Source organism: Penicillium vulpinum (assembly GCF_028829585.1).
Source record: "Penicillium vulpinum strain IBT 29486 chromosome Unknown utg000001l_segment0_segment0, whole genome shotgun sequence".
Taxonomy (NCBI): Eukaryota; Fungi; Ascomycota; class Eurotiomycetes; order Eurotiales; family Aspergillaceae; genus Penicillium; species Penicillium vulpinum.
In genome coordinates, this window is record NW_026643241.1 from 7318253 (window position 1) to 7337281 (window position 19029).

The 19029-nt window shown below is 49.2% G+C and overlaps 5 protein-coding genes across 5 annotated transcripts; 3 read left to right on the forward strand and 2 right to left on the reverse strand.

Annotated features, from left to right (window-relative positions):
* Positions 1–317: 317 nt before the first annotated feature.
* N7479_002616 (formin sepA) lies at positions 318–5822 on the reverse strand (the record flags this gene model as incomplete). Its single annotated transcript, XM_057250313.1, has 2 exons — positions 318–4602; positions 4657–5822. 2 exons carry the CDS (start codon positions 5820–5822, stop codon positions 318–320), a joined length of 5451 nt encoding a protein of 1816 aa, XP_057114745.1.
* A 1614-nt stretch (positions 5823–7436) lies between these two features.
* Positions 7437–8025, forward strand: N7479_002617 (uncharacterized protein; the record flags this gene model as incomplete). The annotated part of the gene is made up of 2 exons (XM_057250314.1): positions 7437–7463; positions 7597–8025. 2 exons carry the CDS (start codon positions 7437–7439, stop codon positions 8023–8025), a joined length of 456 nt encoding a protein of 151 aa, XP_057114746.1.
* Positions 8026–8622: 597 nt separating this feature from the next.
* Positions 8623–9974, reverse strand: fdh (formate dehydrogenase (NAD+) FDH1; the record flags this gene model as incomplete). The annotated part of the gene is made up of 3 exons (XM_057250315.1): positions 8623–9508; positions 9562–9737; positions 9804–9974. The coding sequence occupies 3 exons, from the start codon at positions 9972–9974 to the stop codon at positions 8623–8625; spliced, it is 1233 nt and encodes a 410-aa protein (XP_057114747.1).
* Positions 9975–12810: 2836 nt separating this feature from the next.
* On the forward strand, positions 12811–13964 carry N7479_002619 (sucrase/ferredoxin-like domain-containing protein; the record flags this gene model as incomplete). The annotated part of the gene is made up of 2 exons (XM_057250316.1): positions 12811–13200; positions 13269–13964. 2 exons carry the CDS (start codon positions 12811–12813, stop codon positions 13962–13964), a joined length of 1086 nt encoding a protein of 361 aa, XP_057114748.1.
* Positions 13965–15281: 1317 nt separating this feature from the next.
* N7479_002620 (leucine--tRNA ligase NAM2) lies at positions 15282–18311 on the forward strand (the record flags this gene model as incomplete). The annotated part of the gene is made up of 3 exons (XM_057250317.1): positions 15282–15773; positions 15844–15984; positions 16035–18311. The coding sequence occupies 3 exons, from the start codon at positions 15282–15284 to the stop codon at positions 18309–18311; spliced, it is 2910 nt and encodes a 969-aa protein (XP_057114749.1).
* Positions 18312–19029: the final 718 nt, after the last annotated feature.

Genomic DNA, 19029 nt, shown 5'->3' on the forward strand with positions numbered 1-19029 from the left:
TGTCAGGTGGGTATGCGGAAATGGATGACAAAAAGAAAAGAGGCAATGATTGCACATGAAGGGATAATGTTAGGAGAAAAAGGAAAAGAAGAAACAAAGAAATGGTATCATCACACCATGCTCGGCTCGTCAAATCAAGGAGGGCGGCTCAAAGAGTAGTGTAGGTAGGGAATGGGTATTATACAATCGAGTGCGGTTGTAGTAGTAGTGAGTGAGTGGTGGTGTGGATGGCGATGGAACTCATTGAGGTATGGATCCGGTGCGTCATCAATGGGAATCGATAAAACATTAAATTAAATCGGCTGTCCGTAGTGGGCTCAATCCGACAAATCAGTTGGTTTGTGAGGAGAGGAACCGTCAATCGAGAGGTCCTGTGATAATGAATCGTCTTGCTCCGACACGACAATTGAAGGCGGAGGTTGAGACTCGTTAGGCGGGCTAGGGAGTTGTTGATCGTCTGTGATCATCGAGTCTGTATGCGAAGGAGAAGCAGGCTCTTGAACTGTAGGAAGGCCACTAGAACCATCCGCGCTATCTTTGCTCCCGCTTGTACCGGGATTGCGGCGCCTCATGCGGCGATTACGACGCTCTTCGTCTGCGCTTTCTCTTCTCCGTCTCTGGCGCTCGCCGCCGCCTGCATCCGAATTACTTCTCAGACCAAGAAGCATGCTGGCGGCACGATCCGCAACGTCTTCGCCTTCAGACACTTGAGCTTCCTGCTTGCCATTTTCCTCTCCGGTGATTGGAGGGCTGAGCAGACCGTTCTCGCCATTGGTTTCGCCATTAGCTGTCTTTTCGGCTCCTTCCCCGCCTTCTTCCGTCTCACCCGAATCAGGTGGTGGCTTGGTGCCCGAAGTTACGCGGACGTTATGCCGCTCCTTTAGGCGAGCACGACGACGGCGGTCTCGTTGATCCTTGGCTTGAGGCGCTGCAGCACGCAACTTCTCAAGTAACGAGTCCATGGCACCACTTGAAGCAGGGGACTGCGCTGACTCGGCGGTGGGAGTGTTGTTGGCGAGGTTGACATTGATCCGCTTGCGGGCGAGGGATGCTTCTGTGCGCTTTCTGGATTCTTCTAGGGCTGTGTTCTTCTCCCTAGATTTCTTCCACTCGATCAAAAATGCGCTCAACTTAGCAAAGAACTCTCGTCTAGCATTCTCATCTGCGTTGTCTTCGCCGTAGAAGACCATGATATCGTCGTAAGCCTTTACCATCTCATCGAGGTAAAGCTGCAGCTGCTCAGCCTTCCGTCTAGCATCCTTCATTGATCGCTGGACGACTTGGCTGACACGATCCTGGGGGTGGAACCTCTTGGGATCACTCAGGTTACCAGCGTCCAAGCTCGACTGTACGTTCTTAATGTTGCTAATGTACTTGACAGCGTCAGTGCGGAGCTGATCGACATTAACCTTCTGCAGGCCGATGACACCGCTGATCTCATCGAGGAAGCCCTCCCACTCTGGGTACTGGTTGCGCACGATACGCTCGACCAGATCGGCAAAGGTAGTCTCATTCTTGTCGTCTTTCACCATACCCAGCCGGGCGAGAGAGCTCAGCTTGAAACCCTGGGCCTGCTTGTTGGCGTCGTTCATGAAGTTTCCAATGTCGAGAATCAGACCAAGCACATTCATCAATGACACAGAGTCCCGCAAGGACTCGCTGACTCGTGCGACTTCTTGCAGCCTTGTGGAGATGTGCTCGTACTCTGGTTCGTAGGTGCGGGTCATTGCAAGCGCCCTGTTTCTTGCTTTCCAGTAGTGATGCAGCTCAAATGCAGTATAGAGATAGATCTGATCCTCGCGAGTGATCTCGGAAGGATCCTGTTCACGATCGGAGCTAGCGGCGCCAGGGCCCGTCCAATCCATACTATATGGTGCCATGAGTTTGGCGACATTTTCTGGTATATTGCACATCTCATCTCTTTGCAAGAAGTCCATAACGACACTGTTATCCAGAATATCCTTGTCACAGTGAATGATCATGCGAGTCACCTCCTCGGCCGGATATTGAGAGAACTTGGACAGAGCAATCTGGAAGTTCTTAGATAGATCGTTCGAGATAATCTGTTTCTTGGCTGTGCGCTGCTTCGCACCAGTGCTGGCTCCAAAGATCTTTGTTTCTTTGGCCATGAACAATCGCTCAACCTCGTCCAATACACCCTTCTTAGCAAGGTCGGTGTATTTTTCTTCCTTCTGCTCAGCAGTTGGTGCGTGGCCAGCCCAAACAGTCACTTGGGGGGTGTCGACCTTGTCCCAATGAAGAGCCTTGAGCTTCTTCTTAGGTCGGATAGATGGCATGTGAATTGTAGACGGCGAAACATCTCCAACCATGTATGCTGGTCTCCAACCTGCACCTAAGGCGCCGCCGGGGGGTGGAGGCGGGGGCATCATCAGGCCCTTGGCTCCGGGAATAGGGGGAGGAGGTGGAGGAGCGAATCCACCACCACCTGGAGGCGGCGGCGGAGGCAATCCAACTCTCCCACCGGGGGGTGGAGGTGGAGGCGGCAATCCAGGAACACCTTTGGCACCACCTGGCGGAGGTGGCGGTGGGAGAGCCATTCCACCAGGTGGTGGGGGAGGAGGTGAACCAATCCTTCCACCCGGGGGAGGCGGCGGCGGGAGAGCGGAGCCCCCTGGTGGAGGTGGAGGAGGAAGAATTTTGCCTCCAGGCGGCGGAGGAGGTGGAGCAAGAGCCATACCTCCCGGTGGAGGCGGAGGAACAAGCTTACCGCCCGGGGGAGGGGGAGGAGGTGGCATAGCATTTGTAGCAGCTTGATTGTCTTCTAGATTGAATACCTGTTCCCCTTCAACAACATCGGGGTCTTCAGCATCAAATCTGGGAACCTTGGAAGCAATCTCGCCTAGCAAGCCGGAAGTCTGGGCAGGGCTCAAACGAGGACGATGCATTTCCACCAGACGAGGCCTCTCGTACATTGGCTCGCCATTGCTATCCATCGGAATGTCCTCCTCGTCTTCCAGAGTTGAGTCCATCGTAGGGATATGGCTGCGCTTGCGGTAAACAGATCCAAGCGAACTAGTGTCGAGATTTCGGCGGGTAACTTCAGCGAAGTCCTCACTGTCATCTCCTTCGCCTTCCATTCTCTCGCGCAGCTCACGGAGGCGATCAGATGGCCCATGCTGGCCCCAGACCTTGCCCTCCAGCTTGAACTGCGTCTTAGTCCGCTCAAGCTGGCGTTCCAGACGTTCCATGAGTTTTTCGCGGTCCATGATACCGGGCATATGGGATGGGTCTGCTGCCTCCACCGTCTCAGGGTTGTTGACCTTCCGGGCATTGGAAGCGGCGATATCCTGGGCATCTCGGAGCATAAGGTATAGTTCTCGGGTTTCCAGCTCATTGCGCTGCAATTCCTGAGCACGCAGTCGTTGCACTTCTACAACCTCAGCCTTGAAGGATTCATTTTGCCTTTGTTGCAGCTCGATAATACCAGCCTGTTCATCAATTTGCTTCTGCAATTTCAAGACCAAGCCGTCTGCGCCGAGCTCGACCTGCGCTCGCATCTCATCACGCTCAGCAATGGCAGCCTCGGCGATCTGCCGGGCCTCGAGAGACTCGTCATAGACCCGTCTTGCCTCAGCATCGGTGTGCAGCCGATCTAGCAGACTCTGTACGGTGAAGGTAAGACCCTGCCGAAGATCAAGATCAGGCAGCCTTCGGTCCATGGCCACGTAGCTCAGCATGGCATCCACCAACTGGAACATTCGCAGCCCTTCCTCACCGGAGTTCTCCCGGATGAGAAGCATATGTTGCATAGCCGAGAGGAAGTAGTCGTGGGACCTGCTGCCGTTGATCTTGGAAGTGATTGCATCGACAATTTGCATGGGATCGCTCATGTCCTTGACTTCGCCTTCTATGCTATCCTTCATGCTACTGCCTTCCCGCTGGAGGAGGTCCTCGTAATCGATGGCCTCATTCTCGCGGAAACGCTCAATTTGCTTGTCGATAACCTCATACTGGAATCCCTCCATCTTCGTCAACAGACGCTTAATTCCACATGATGTGAATTGGGCGCGGATGTGACAGCGCAGCTGCAAGTCTGTTTCTGCTCCGTCCACCAGCATATTGATGAGGATCATGGTTGAGACCGCATACTCCATGAGGAGGTTTTCCATTCCAATGCCTCCGCTGCGGTACTCTTCGCTCGCACCGACCAGACTTCCCATCTTTCCACGGCCGTCAACTGTCACCTCGACAATACGCATCCAAGCATCGAAGCGACCAGTTTCATTGTGATCATGTTTGACCTTGTCCATGGCTTGCAGGACTTTTTGGTGGCCTTGTCCATCACCCCAGTGGCACAAGAACGTGAGGACCTCGCTGACAAGTTTCCGAGTATTCAGGCGTGGCGATGATAACGAGGTGACAAGGGCAACTAGCACATTTTGATGCTCTAGAGCGTCGTCTGCGCCATACTTGTTGTTCATCAGACCTTTCAAACATTTGGCAATATCGTATTCCCGGTCTAAATCTTTATCGCCTGTAGGAGGAGCTGGAACAGGGCCGGAGACTTTTCTTCTGTTGATTTTTAAGAGGACATTGGTCAAAGCGATTTGACCTTGGGCTTCTACAAAGGCCTTCACCCAGCTGTGTAGTTATTAGTGATATGCACATGACATCGAGAAAAAGGGTAGTTCATACCTGATTGGCTGTGTCCTCAAGCTGACGCTCAAACTAGCAAGCTGCTTGGACGTAATGGTGTCATCCATCACCTTCTTCACGTACCACTCCGGGCTACCTTCTTCATCAGCACGTTCAAGCAGCCCAGATAACCCGTCATGACCATGGGTTTGTCGCGCATTTAGTCGTCTTTTTTGCTCTCCTTGCAACTCTGTTAAGCGATCCTGATGTACCAATGTCCATTTCTTTGAAGCGGGGTATGACAACATCTGCCGTTTGGCCTGTTCGGGAAGGTTCTGCCATCCTCGCTTCTGCATCAGCTCTAGAAACAACTGGTCCACAATGCGGTCATCTCTCGGTCGAGTGAGGTAGTTATCTGATGGCCGGGGAACAGCAGCTGGTACAGAGTTCTGGTGGGAAGATCCGGCATTTGACAAGCGGCCCGAACTAGAGCTGGGGAACATGACACGGTCACCAGAATTCGAGGTTGTGAGAGTGCGCGAGGAATTGTCCGAGGAGTAGTAGCTCGAACCGCGCGTGTTAGAAGAAACGGAGGAGTAGATGCTGGCTTGGTCGAGGGAGGTGCGGGAGTTGGAAGACGAATCAATAGAAGAGTTGTGGTTAGGCCCACTGCTCGCTGCGGAGCTACCTGGCCGCCCCCATTGTTGCTGTCTTGCACCTCGATCGCCGGAGTTGCTGCTGCTCAGGTTGCTGTTTGAGGTGTGCGGGGGCGGACGGGGGCCAGTGGGATGTGAGTTGTACCCATTTGGCGCAGACGTAGAGGTCACAGTTGGATATTGATGAAAATCACCTCCAGATTTTCCAATATGGTGGGGCGAAGGCTCATGGCGCGATGAGCCAGGGCGGGACATGTTGTCGATTGGAATCGGGGTCCTGGTATCGGTGGGGAGACTTTCAAAGGGAATGGAGGTGATGACGCCTGAGGTGTGCGCGATACTGCTTGGGTCCAAATCATGGGTCATGTCAACAGATTGAATCGAAGACCGCTTTGAATAGCGGGACGAGCGTGAGCCCGCGGCGCTTCCCGGAGGTGCCAGGCTATCGTAAGAACCTCCATAATTATCATATCGTTCCTCGGCTGGCTTCTCTTTGTGCAACTTCCGTCCGAAGAATGACTTTCCACTCGATGTTTGCCTGGATTTGTCGGCTTGTGAACTGGTTGGCATTTTGGCGGGCGTCACTAAGATGAGGCCGGGCGCAGCATAAGGGCCCCTCCAACACTCTTAGAAACGGTATTAGATAGAGATGTTTGTTGTCGCAATAAGGCGCTGTCGATCGCAAATGATATGGGCGAAAGACGATGACATTCAAATTGGGCGAAAATGGCTCTCTTTTTTGTCCCTCCCTGGCTAGTTAGTATACCCGTTGCTACAGCGGAGTCGCGAGAGACGAGGGGTAAGCGGATTTCTTCGCGGCACTCACCCCACTAGGAAAGCAAAATAGGAGAAAAGGAAATTAACATGTAAGCCTTTTTGCAAATGTCAAGACCAGTTTGACGCCAGGATCAAAGCCCGAGCGTTCTTCTAATCAGTCCTCTTGATATTAGGGGGCTTCCCCCGGAGAAACTCCCCGACCGCGCACGTGATCGTTAGGATCACGTAAGCTTATACTTGAAAGACATCCACCGAAGCATAGACTTGGAATGAACGAAGTTTCGAAGAGACAATCTGATAAAAGACCCATTGTTGAAATTGAGCATATATACTCATATCCTCAATCATATATCAGTGTTATTTGAAGAATAATCACTATGTGGTCCCGAATTAGAGTTATGAGACAGATCAATACAAACTGAACACCTGCTCCATGAATATGCTTGCGTTTCAGGGTATAATAAATCTGTCAAGTGGCAATGATCGGGATGTGATGAAGGCCACGAGGAATGGTGACAAGTAGCCATGGCTTGAGCGATCATAGAAGGCAAGGGATATATTCTCCGAAATTTGATTCTTTATGTGGTATGTATGTACCCCATTTATTCATTAAATATACTTCATTTGGAATGTGGCATACTAGATCTTGTTTGAATAGTTTAAAAAGTGGTTTGAAATCCATACCAATGAGATATATATTACAAAAAGAGGGTGCAACTAAGGAGTCGAAACACTCAAGTGAATCCGTAGTCTGTGGAAGGGGAAAAGAGCTGTACCGAAGAAATAGAAAATTAAGGACTAATTCACTCGAGAGAAAGTTATTACGGAGTACTGTGGGCATCAGCAGGGTCAAAGCTACTCTATCTGCTGTTGATCATTCATATCAGCAAGTGATGAGTGGAGGGACTAAACCGGAAAGACGAAAGACATGAGAAGCTCTCAGAGCTCCTACATGCCTAGGAATCAGTCACTGTTTGTAATAATCTCCCGAGGTCATATCAGCCCTAGGGATATGTACATGTAGCGGCCCCTGAGACTAGATAGACTCGCTGTCCAATCCAAATCTTCCAATACTATGCTACAGTTAGAGCGCCTTATGGACTAGGCCATGATACAGATACAGTGGCCATTCACATACATGTAGCCTATGTAGTTTCATATACAAAACCGATGCTATTTCGGGTAACAAGTGATGTGATATTGTGCCCTATATAAAAGAGTATTCCAAACCAAAGTGTAAATTCCGATATCCCGAGTGGCCGGTGCTTTGTCGATCTGCCGATCCTGCCGCGTGTGCCTTCATTTACCCGTGGAACCCCGGACCTCGCTCCGCAATCTTTCGCGCGCCCGAACCTCACCACTCTACCACCTCTTTTAGGCGCAGAGCGTAATCCTACAACACCCAGCATGACATCAGCGGGTGTCTTTGCCAAGGTAAGCGCAAAACCTCCTATCCCGACGCGCAAGACATGCAAACCACCGTTATGCCCAGCAGAATCACACTCCATGCCCAAGACCAAGATCAAAAAAAAACACTGAACTAATAAGCCCACTTATACACACACAGACAATCCTCATCCCAGCCTCAATCGCACTATCAATCTACATTCTAGTCACATGTCTGATAATCCCCTTCTTCCGCCGCTACCACCAACGTTATTCGCAATACCTCCCCCTACAAACTATATCCGCGCACACATTATCCCTACGCGACCGCATAGCCGATAAATTGATGTACCTCTTCCTTCCATCTCGGTGGAGGTGGGGCGCGCGCACAGCCGATCACGATACGATCAGTATTGACGATGAGGAAGGAGAGGTGTTGGTTAGGATGAATAGGGATTCTGTAAGGCGGGGTGCGCTGGAAGAACGGAGACATGATAACCTGGAGGAGACACAGAGTCGTCTGGGTCGGGATTTGGAGGAGGGATTTATGGATGATAGTGATGATGAGAGGCGTGAAGGGCGTGGAAATGGACAGCAAGTAAGGCTTTGAAATTTTGAATACGGTGTTCGCAAATACATACATATCTGCATTCTTGGGATAGAGTTTTTGTCTAGGGATGTTTTGCAAGCAAGCCTGATGATCTAGGTTTGTTGTTTGTCCAATTTTGAAAACATGGCTACTTTGTAAATAGAGTTGTTTTGTCCTTTTGTTATTGCAATTGCATGTAGCGGGACTTCATTTATGGAAACAATCCATATAAAGTTATATCGGGAAGTATATTCCTACCAATAATACTTGATATTCAAGAATGTCTAAAAAAAAAAGACAACTCTACATGTTCTAGACTCCACCAAAGGGCTGGGCTCAATTAGTCTGGCGAGATCGACATAGCTCCACAGATCATCATGCACAACTCTGCATATTATACTCTATATGGAGTATAGAAATCTTAAATGCAAGTCAAGGTGGAAAAAAAAGTAAAGGTTATAAATATTATTCATTGGTATCGTGAAAGATGCTACCTTTTCCAGCATCGCCCATGCCATCCTGAGCAAATGGGACTGTTATGAACATAAAAAGCACAAAATATGAAAAGAAGTCTCTCAACCGGAGAATACTTCACACTTCGTCATGCAAGGACACTTTCTACTTGCGCTGACCGTAGGCCTTGGTGGCGTAATCACCCTTGTGGACGATCAAGTCCTCAGGGCGGTAGTCCTCACGGCCAGAGAAGTAGCTCTCGAGAATGTTCTTGGTACCGTTGGCGTAGCGGACCTGAGCGTCGATGGAGGTACCGGACATGTGGGGAACCATGGCGTTGCCGCCACCCCAGGGGTGCTCGGCGTAGCGGAGAGGGTGGTCCTTGGGGGCGGGCTGGGGGAACCAGACATCACCACCGTAGCCACGGAGGTGGCCAGACTTGAGGGCCTCAGCGACATCCTCCTTGACGACGATGGCACCGCGGGCGGTGTTAACGAGCCAAGCACCGGGCTTCATCTTGGAGATGAGGTCCTTGTTGAAGAGACCGCGGGTCTTCTCGTGCAGGGGGCAGTTAATGGTGACAACGTCACACTGGGCGAGCATCTCCTCGAGATCATCGACGCGACGGCAGCCGATCTCCTTCTCGGCCTCGGGGGAAAGAGGCTGGTAATCGTAGTAGAGGAGCTCCTTGCAGTCGAAGGGCTTGAGGCGGCGGAGGACACGCTCACCGATACGGCCGACAGCGACGGTACCGACAACCTTACCCTCAAGATCGAACTCGTTCTTGGCGACGGCAGCGACATCCCAGTCACCGTTCTTGATCTGCTCGTGGGCAGGGACGAAGTTTCGGACGAGGAGAAGGATGGTCATGACGACGTGCTCAGCGACGGAGACGACGTTGGAGCCAGTGACCTCAGCAACAGTGATACCGCCATTGGTGGTGTTGGCGGCGTTCAGGTCAACGTGATCAGAACCAATACCGGCAGTGACAGCGAGCTTGAGCTTCTTGGCCTTGGCCAGACGCTCAGCGGTAAGGTAGCCGGGGTGGAAGCTGTTTTAGGGTTAGTGCAGGTCTTTTTGAAAGTCTATGCATGAGAAACGAACGGAGTAGTGATAATGACTTCAGCATCGACGAGCTCCTTGTCGAAAGTGGAGTTCTCGCCCTCCTTGTCGGAGGTAGTAACTAGGGTGTGACCCTGGTCCTCGAGCCACTTGCGGATGCCGAGCTCGTTCTCAGTGGTACCGAGCAGCTTAGGCTGCTGCTTGGAGTGCTCACCACCCTATATCACAGAAAAGACCAGGTCAGCGAATTGATGTATGCAAAGTATGCAATAAGAATGACTTACATCGTAGAGAACCAAAAGAACTTTGCCCTGAAGATTGGCAGTTGCTGTTAGTGTACGTGCACCGGAAATAGAGCCAGCCCGAGTGAATGGGCTGGAGGTGATAGTTGGCTTGAGAGAGCTTGAGAGGAAGGGCCGTCGCAATTGACGGGAAAGAGAGCGGATAAATACCATTGTGAAGGTTTATGAAATATTTTTCAAGAAGTCGCTAGAAAAAGGGTCAGCACTCTGTTATAGATGTATACTCGATGAGGTCAACGCCCAGGAACGGCGTTGGAGAATACCGGATGAGGCAAGGTCTCGGTAAAGTGGGGAATGTTGCATGCCAGATGTGACCTGACTAGCTACATAGGGAAATAAGGAAGAAGGGGATAAAAGATCGACTTACAGGTAGAGTAGAAAGGATGAGAATAGGCGATAGTTGGATAGAATGAGGGAAAAAAGAAATCATCCGAACAGCAAATGGAGCTGATTATATATAGCCCCCTCTCTACGGAGTACAAGGAGAGGTATTGCGCATCCCCTCAAAATAGGGACGCATAGGAACGGGAGAGCCGGGCTGGGAGTCCACTTGGAGATCTCTCCGCACGAGGGACAGGGGCAATACTTTGTGACTACATTTGTTTCAACAATTTATGGCCTATCATTTGTGGACTTGGACAACTTGCCATGTATCCACATGTATATTATTGTACTTTATACATTTTATTTGTATAATACTATGACCTGGTGTACTATACAAGCTCAACCTTGGAAAGCTCTAAAGGAATGAACGTACGGGGGTACTTCTGCAAGTCTTAGTATACAGTTACCTTAAGTATATACAATCGTAGCTAATACTAAATTACGTTGCCTATATTTTACATAGCAACATCTCCTGCTATACGGAGTACAAAGATAATATTATAAATTGCTAACAAGTATTCCCAACATCTTACATTCCCCCAACTCATATCAGCCCACCAAAAATTGTCCAACGCTATATTACCCCTCAGGCGGGGTAACTCCAGGGGATATAATTAGCTGACATAATGAGGGGTAAAATCAAACTACCCTTGCAAGGTTGGAACTATACAAGCATAATGCAACCATCCCAATTAATCAATTGCTACAATGATTAGCGTCTCCAACATGCCAGCTCATCTCCAATCTCTCACAAGGTACTAAAACAATCCAAGTTCTCCTGCCTAGTTCTCCTTCTAAGCCATACCGAGCAATTTCCGCCCTTCTGCCGAAATTCGGCCTCCGTATCACCTTCTCCAATTCCGGCCCCGCTACTTCGTACTCCGTACAGAGCCCATTATGTATATTGCCTCCTCGCGAGGAGGTTTTGGAGAAACATCCGCACTGGATCCACTAATAATCAAGGTTCCGGATCAGATCATAAACAAGATCATGGAAACCATGACGCTATTCAGAGCGGAATCGAGCATGGACTTTTTTTTTTTCTAAATCCACCATATCCCTAGGCTTTTGACACAAAATATTTATCTTTCGCTACGCGTTCGTTCGCGTTTGCTGGACTGCAGCTCAATTGGGACAACTGCAATGCACATGATGTTTCGATTGTGATTGCTCCCCGGTCGGACATTGGATTGGATTGCTGCGACGTGGTGTTGGGTGTCGAATATGAATAATGACTAGAGAACCGTCGAACTTCTGTCCAACAAAACTAATGTTATAGTTACGAGCCCCTCTCCGATCGCAAGAAAAGACTGTACATTATTGTACTTTCGCGCGGAAACCTCACATACGATATACTACTAGCTACCGTTCCAACACACCGTCGATCCCACAATTACATCCTCGAATTTTGACCCATATAACCGATCAGAATTTTCGCTATCAAGTTTCGATAGAAGCTACATGTGTGATGTGTTGGTACTCTCGGAGCTTCGGCGCATATCATATTATCGCATGACCAGTGCGGGGACCCCGCTGTTCGATTCGATTAGTCGCTCAAACTTCCATGTTTCCGTGCGCTGTCGCAAGCAACAATATGGAATACCGGAATGATCTCTTTTCAAAATCGGAGAGTCTGCAGTCTTTAGAGCTTCAAAATTGTTCATGTGTAACCATCCATTGACATCTCTGCCATATTTAACGCGTCCCAGTCAAATCCAAGCGAAAAGGTCTACTAACTGATGGATTGCCTCAACAAAAAACCTCATCCTAAGCCCCGCCATTCGCAAGAGTAACCGTAAGCCCATTACCTGCATTCATATTTCTGTGCCATCTCGGTCCCTGGGGTTCGCAAAGGGTCGCACCAATGCCAAATTTTACCAATTCTTGAGGGGTCTTTATATTCCTCGAACGCGAGAATTCCTAAAAGTTGTCGGTCGATTTATTGGAGGGATTCCGATCGGCAGTTGTGATGGGGATGATTGGGAATATTGTGATCATAAACTGCATGTTATGAAATGACTTTTTGAGCCCCAATTTGAAACTGTGACCTCGGGGATTGGGTACCTATGTTGACAACTACATATATAAAAACCACTGCAATGCACCGAAGAAAGCACGGCGACTTTCTGTCCAAATATTCCTTTACTAGGGATCATCTACGGGGTTCTTCATCCTTTAAAACAAATATTCTAGGTTTCAATGTCTCTAAAGCTTACACAAAGTATTGGGAAAGCCTTCCTATTTCAGAAGTATATTTCCCCCCAGACTGGCTACAACTCTCATCCTTAACAAATTTTGGAATTGGTATTTATTATTCCTTTACGGAATATATGTCTACGCATTCCTATTTCTGTTTTTAGCTATCTTCTCCAAAGGAAAACCAAGCCAACTAAATGCTCAGAACTATAGTTAATAGTTGTTATGTATGATCTACTGCGTACAGATTAGACGAATCAACGGCGGGGATTGATAATCTCCGTTCCCAATCTCCGTCTCCGACTCGGCACTCGGACATTCACGCCTCTTTTATTACCTGGAATCTTTTTTTTTCCCCTTTCATTTGTCTACCTTCAACTCCCTACCAATTTATCCAAGGTCAGAAGTGATGCGGCCAATACTCACGCAGTCGCTCACACGTGCCTGGACCGGGCGACCCTATCGAAACTGCCAGACAATTCGCCTATTGTCTAGTACTCCTCAACGCAGCAGCCGGCTGCGCGCGCGCCTGGAAATCCCTCCTCCCTTTCCCGTTATCAAGACATGCCCTGAACCAAGCTGCAATTGTCCGCCCACGCCTGCGTTGCCCGAGGATTTACCAATCGATCATGAACAACCCTTAAATGGGACAATGGCTGCCTACGCGCAGCAGCTTCTCATCTGCACAGGACAGCCAGACTGGACAAGTCGCATTGAGGATGACGGCGAAAACAAAGGCTGGGGCAATCTTGTGAGAGGACTGAAGAGCCTGCTAGGTCGTGGCGGGCCATATCTGGATGTAAGTGGATCGTATAACCCGATAATGAATGCGCGAACTCTTGCTGATTTGAGATCTCATCACTTTAGCCTTTCAACAATGTCTTGATCACAAATTCATCTATCGCACCAGCTGCAAGCTCCTCCCCCGCCTCCGCCTCCGCATTCCTCTTCCCTAGCTTTAAATACATCCCTTCAATACCTGCGAACACGGCCTCATCGCCCGGCCAAACAACCGACCTGACAACCTTCGTACGCGCATATCTTCTTCCCGAAAAACTCCACGACATGCACTCCTCTCTCCCCGCAAGCAAGCAAGCAGATATGACCCGATCACCGGACCTAGCATCAAACTTCCCGGGAGTAATCGACATCAACCACTCTCCGACAGTGTTAATATGCGGACATGGAGGTCGTGACATGCGCTGCGGTATCATGGCCCCCGCCTTGGAAAGCGAGTTCAAGCGCGTGTTGCAAGTGCGAGGATTCACCTCCGCGGGCAGTGATGGAACCACGGTGGATGGCCCCAACCATGCCAATATTGGCCTGATCAGTCATGTTGGAGGACACAAATATGCAGGCAATGTGATTGTGTATATCCCGCCGAAGATGACATTCGGAACTTCTTCAGAGCCTCACCCGCTGGCGGGTAAGGGGATTTGGTACGGCCGTATTGAACCTAAGCACGTGGAGGGGATTGTCGAGGAGACTATTCTCGGCGGGAAAGTTGTCACGGATCATTTCCGGGGTGGTATTGATAGGAATGGTGATATTTTGAGGATATAGACTTGGGATAGAGTATAGTGTACGATACAGTGATTTGCAACATGTCTTGGCCCTTGTGGGATGACTCAAGAGAGATGCGCATGCTTTTCGCCACAGCTGCATCGCACTGCTCAAGTTGAGATTGGAATATGAAACGTCTCACATACCAAAAGCGCGGTTGGCTAGGAAAGCGGAGATCTCATGGCACAAATGTTTACGGCTCAAACCTACACTACGAAATATTGGAGACTCCACCCACATGGATTGACGAGCATCGTATCATTCAAGCTCTTATCAAACCAGTTCTTTTCCCAGTGGTTGGTATATATGAAAAACTCGTGAAACCAGATCGCCTGTCTGATAATGCCGCCGTATCGCTCGCCCTCACCTACCTGAAAAAAGGTGATTTACTGCAATTCTGGAAGGACTTTGAAGGAATATAGACCTACGAAGTACGAGAAGCGCTGCCTTACCGCAACACGGGACTTGAACAGTTGATATCGGTGCTTGAGTGGTTAGAAAAATGTCGGCCGTTCTACACATACAAATGAAAGTCAATAAATGACTTTCATAGTCTGTTATTCGGAGTACTATATGTCAATATCGCGCGACAAGAGCGAAATCCCCGACTACTTATTCAATGTAGCGATGCCAGGCCTTAAATGGGCACAAGAGTGCGAGCCTGTTCCCCAATCTCGCATCCAAGAATTTGGACTTTATGGAAGGTTCCGGAAGTTTGGTGTATACTGCTGGGGTTTGGAAACAACGATCGGTCTTGGGCTCAAAAAAAAAAAGATGGCGGGTGATAGGGCCAAGTCTACACACTACCTACGTGGTGCACATATGTATTCACTGAGCATGAAAAACATTGCCAAAAAAAAAATCAAATTCCCCACAAATACCAAAAGACCTCGGCATATCCATAACGTCCAGAAATATGTCCAACAAGAATATTTAGGTATAGTTAGCCGCTTCCAAATGCAGCCTTAGTAAGATAAAAATTTTGGCTGTCTTCCGAGATGTCTTTGCAGATGTCTCCTTAGTCGTAAATTTATTTTTAGACATTGCTACCCTTTATTAGTGCTATAGCTAGGACAATAAGAATTAGCCGTAAGATATAGGATAGCATTCATATATATATAGGTATAAAAACGGCTTAAAATAATATTTGAAGTATAGTGATGATACGCTAGTCTTAATCGGGGCTAAAGCTACCCGGGCTCCGGGGAAGTTTTGAAGATGTGCAATGGAACTTGGAAGTAAGAGCTCCAAGTCGCGGACATGACCAATCCCTCCAATCTCTAAAAATTCCACACACATAATGATCAGCCGGACACTATGCAATCCCTCTCACGACTCCGATTAACCAGCGCCGTCGCGCCTGGCCGCATTTACACGCGTCCAACCCTACGAGCCCTCTCACCAGTCTACACCCTAACCCGACTAGCCAGCACCTCAACCCGCCGACTGGACCTCCCCGCCCTCGACAAAAAATGGCAAGCGAAATGGGAAAGCGACCGCGCAGCGCCGCAATCAACACCTGACGAAACACAGAAACCCAAATCCTACATCTTGTCCATGTTCCCATATCCGTCCGGCACGCTGCACATGGGCCATTTGCGCGTGTACACGATCTCAGATGTGATCTCGCGGTTTTATAAAATGCGCGGACATAACGTGCTTCATCCTATGGGGTGGGATGCTTTTGGGCTGCCGGCGGAGAATGCGGCGATTGAGAGGGGTATAGATCCTGCGGTGTGGACGCAGGAGAATATTTCGAAGATGAAGGAGCAGTTGAGGTGTATTTCGGCGGAGTTTGATTGGGATCGGGTATGTTGGTGTGGATTTTTTATATTTGAGTTGGTCGTGGGTTGGATGGCTAATTGATACTTATGGATAGGAACTGGCTACATGTTCCCCGGACTTCTATGAGCATACTCAGCGCATCTTTCTGATGTTGTATAAGAAGAATTTGGCGTACCAGGCGGAAGCGTTGGTTAATTACGACCCTGTTGATAAGACCGTTTTGGCAAATGAACAGGTGAGTCTGGATCAGATGGTAAATTTTGATTTGATCTAATTTTTACTCAGGTCGATGCCAATGGATTCTCGTGGAGATCTGGGGCTAAAGTTGAGAAGTTGAACTTGAAGCAGTGGTTCTTCAAGATCACTGATTTCAAGGAAGCGCTTCTGAAAGACCTTGATTCTCTTGCCGGCGGATGGCCGGAGCGTGTATTGTCGATGCAACGCAATTGGCTTGGAAAGTCTTCTGGTGCTAAGGTCACATTCCCTGTAACCATTGGACACGCGAATGACCAAGTCAATGTGAATGTATTTACTACCCGCCCAGACACTTTGTATGGTGTGGAGTATCTGGCACTTTCTTTGAATCACCCTATTGTGTTGAAGGCTGCTGAGAAAGACGCGGCACTTCGCAAATTCCTGAGTGATTCATCTTCACTTGCACCAGACTCCAAGGCAGGATACCGGCTATCTGATATTGAGGTGTCTAATCCATTGTGCAAAATCGATACAGAAACCCCCCATTTACAGAGGAAGCTTCCTGTATTTGTGGCTCCCTACGTCCTTAGCGATTACGGCGAGGGAGCAGTCATGGGTGTTCCGGGACATGACACCAGGGATATGTCGTTCTTCAAGGAAAATGTGAACCCCGACTCAATTCCTGTTGTTATCGAGGCCGAGCCAAGTGGCAATGAGACAAACAGCAGTGTTGTCGCGACGTTAAACGCAAAAGCTTTCACCTCCGAGGGCTTCCTGACCTCGCGATGTGGAAAGTACCAAGGATTACTCTCGAAGGAGGCATCAAAACTGATTGTTAATGACCTAGAGCAAGTTGGTCAGGCTGCGTTCGTCGAGAGCTGGCGCCTGCGGGATTGGTTAATCAGTCGCCAGCGATACTGGGGTGCGCCAATCCCCATCATCCACTGCGGGGACTGTGGTCCTGTGCCGGTGCCTGATAAGGATCTTCCAGTAAAGCTGCCGAAAATCGAGGGAGAGTGGCTCAAGGGAAAGAAGGGGAACCCTCTTGAATCCTCTGAGGAATGGGTCCACACAAAATGCCCCAGTTGCAATGGTCCCGCCCGACGCGACACAGACACCATGGACACCTTCGTGGACTCATCCTGGTACTTCTTGCGATTCTTGGACCCTGCTAACAAGGGAGCCCCGTTCTCTCCTGCAGCTATGCAGCCGGTGGATGTGTACATTGGTGGCGTCGAGCATGCAATTCTGCATCTTCTCTATGCTCGATTTATCTACAAATTCCTCTCTCAGCCAGAGATGCTCCCAGCTAGTAACTCTGCTGCACCAGCAGAACCATTCAAAATACTTCTCAGCCAGGGCATGGTTCACGGAAAGACTCTCACTGAGCCTTCGACAGGCCGCTTCCTGCTCCCGTCCGAAGTCGATCTGACCAACCCAGACAAGCCTTTGATAAAGGGAACAAAAGTCGCCCCTAATATTTCTTTCGAAAAGATGTCCAAGAGCAAGTACAACGGCGTGGACCCTACCCTTACCACATCAAAGTACGGCGCTGACGCTACTCGCGCACACATCCTGTTCTCCGCACCAGTGAGCGAAGTTCTAGAATGGGACGAAGCCAAGGTCGTCGGTGTTGAGCGCTGGTTCGGCCGACTCTGGAAACTCGTCCAAGATACCCAGCAGGCCCTAGCGGAGGCATCATTCTCCGTCTCGGAAGCAGCTCTAAAATCCTCTACCACCCACGCCGCTCCCCTCCCATCTTCACTTCAGGACCTGAGCGACTCCGACGCAGACGCAGTCCTAGCCACCCACAACACGATCGCATCCGTCACCACTTGCATCGAAAGCAACCCCTACGGTCTGAACACAGTCATCTCAGACTTGACCAAGCTGACCAACACCCTATCCTCAACACCCGCCTCCACCCCTCTTATCCTCTACCTATCTGTCTCATCCCTCCTCCGTCTCCTAGCCCCCATCGCCCCAGCCTTAGCCTCTGAATCATGGGAAGTGCTGCATGAAACCACAAATACCACCTCTCCAACACCAGTGCCGTCAATCCTTTCATCCCCCTGGCCCAGCACCCTCCTCACACCCGACCAAGCCGAAGCCCTCTCCACTCGCGGCGGACAAACAGTCGCGGTCCAAATCAATGGAAAGCTTCGCTGTGCTGTGACAATCCCGCGCATGGAGTCTCAGTCGCCGCAGGGCAAGAGTGCTCCTTCGCAGGAAGAGCAGGATTGGATTGTCAGCCGAGTCTTGGAGACTGCTGAGGGGAAGTTGTGGCTTCAGGAGAAGAATGACTGGGAGAAGAGACGGCGGGTAATCGTCGTCAAGGGGGGTAAGCTTGTCAGTGTTGTTTTCTGATTTTCCCATTCTATATTCGATGTGGGATTTGTATCACTATCTTGAATAGACTTGTATATTATTTCTGGTAGATTGTATATGTACAAAGCTTTCTCCTCTCACTTTTTCCCCCTTTCTGGTTTGGCTATTTAGGAATAGGGGAAAGGAAAAACAAAAGTACCAAACGTGCTATCAAGTCTCAAGTTGACTCTAGCTTTCTCATTTTAGGACTCTTCTTCATAATTATACATCTGATCACACTCTTCTCGATTCTTTCGGTATAAGGATATTACGATCAAATCCGTCTGCAGCTTTAAATTATCCTACAGCTGTGCAATTCTCGAGTGCAGCCTGTTTTGTTCGGAAGTCGCTATAGCCATCAGGATGGTAATCTGAACGGAGGGCTTACTGGGGAAGAGAATCGTCTTTGAAATTGCAACAGGAAATTTCATTGTTTTTTTAAAGGCTTTCAAAGTGCTGGTGGTGGAATATTTTTGTAGTTATAGAAGGTTGAGCCTAGATATATATATATACAAAGAAGGGTTGACGGATTGGGTGTCAGATAACTAAATGATAATGAGAAGATGACCTAAATAGAACATATATACTTAGATACAGTCCAAAGTCTATAGTTTCTATTACAGTTATACACAGGTTATCTATCTACTGGAATCAGTCAGGAATCTGCCTTGCCTTGATGGTTTGTCTTCCATTTAGCATATAGGTTTTGGTTGTGAAC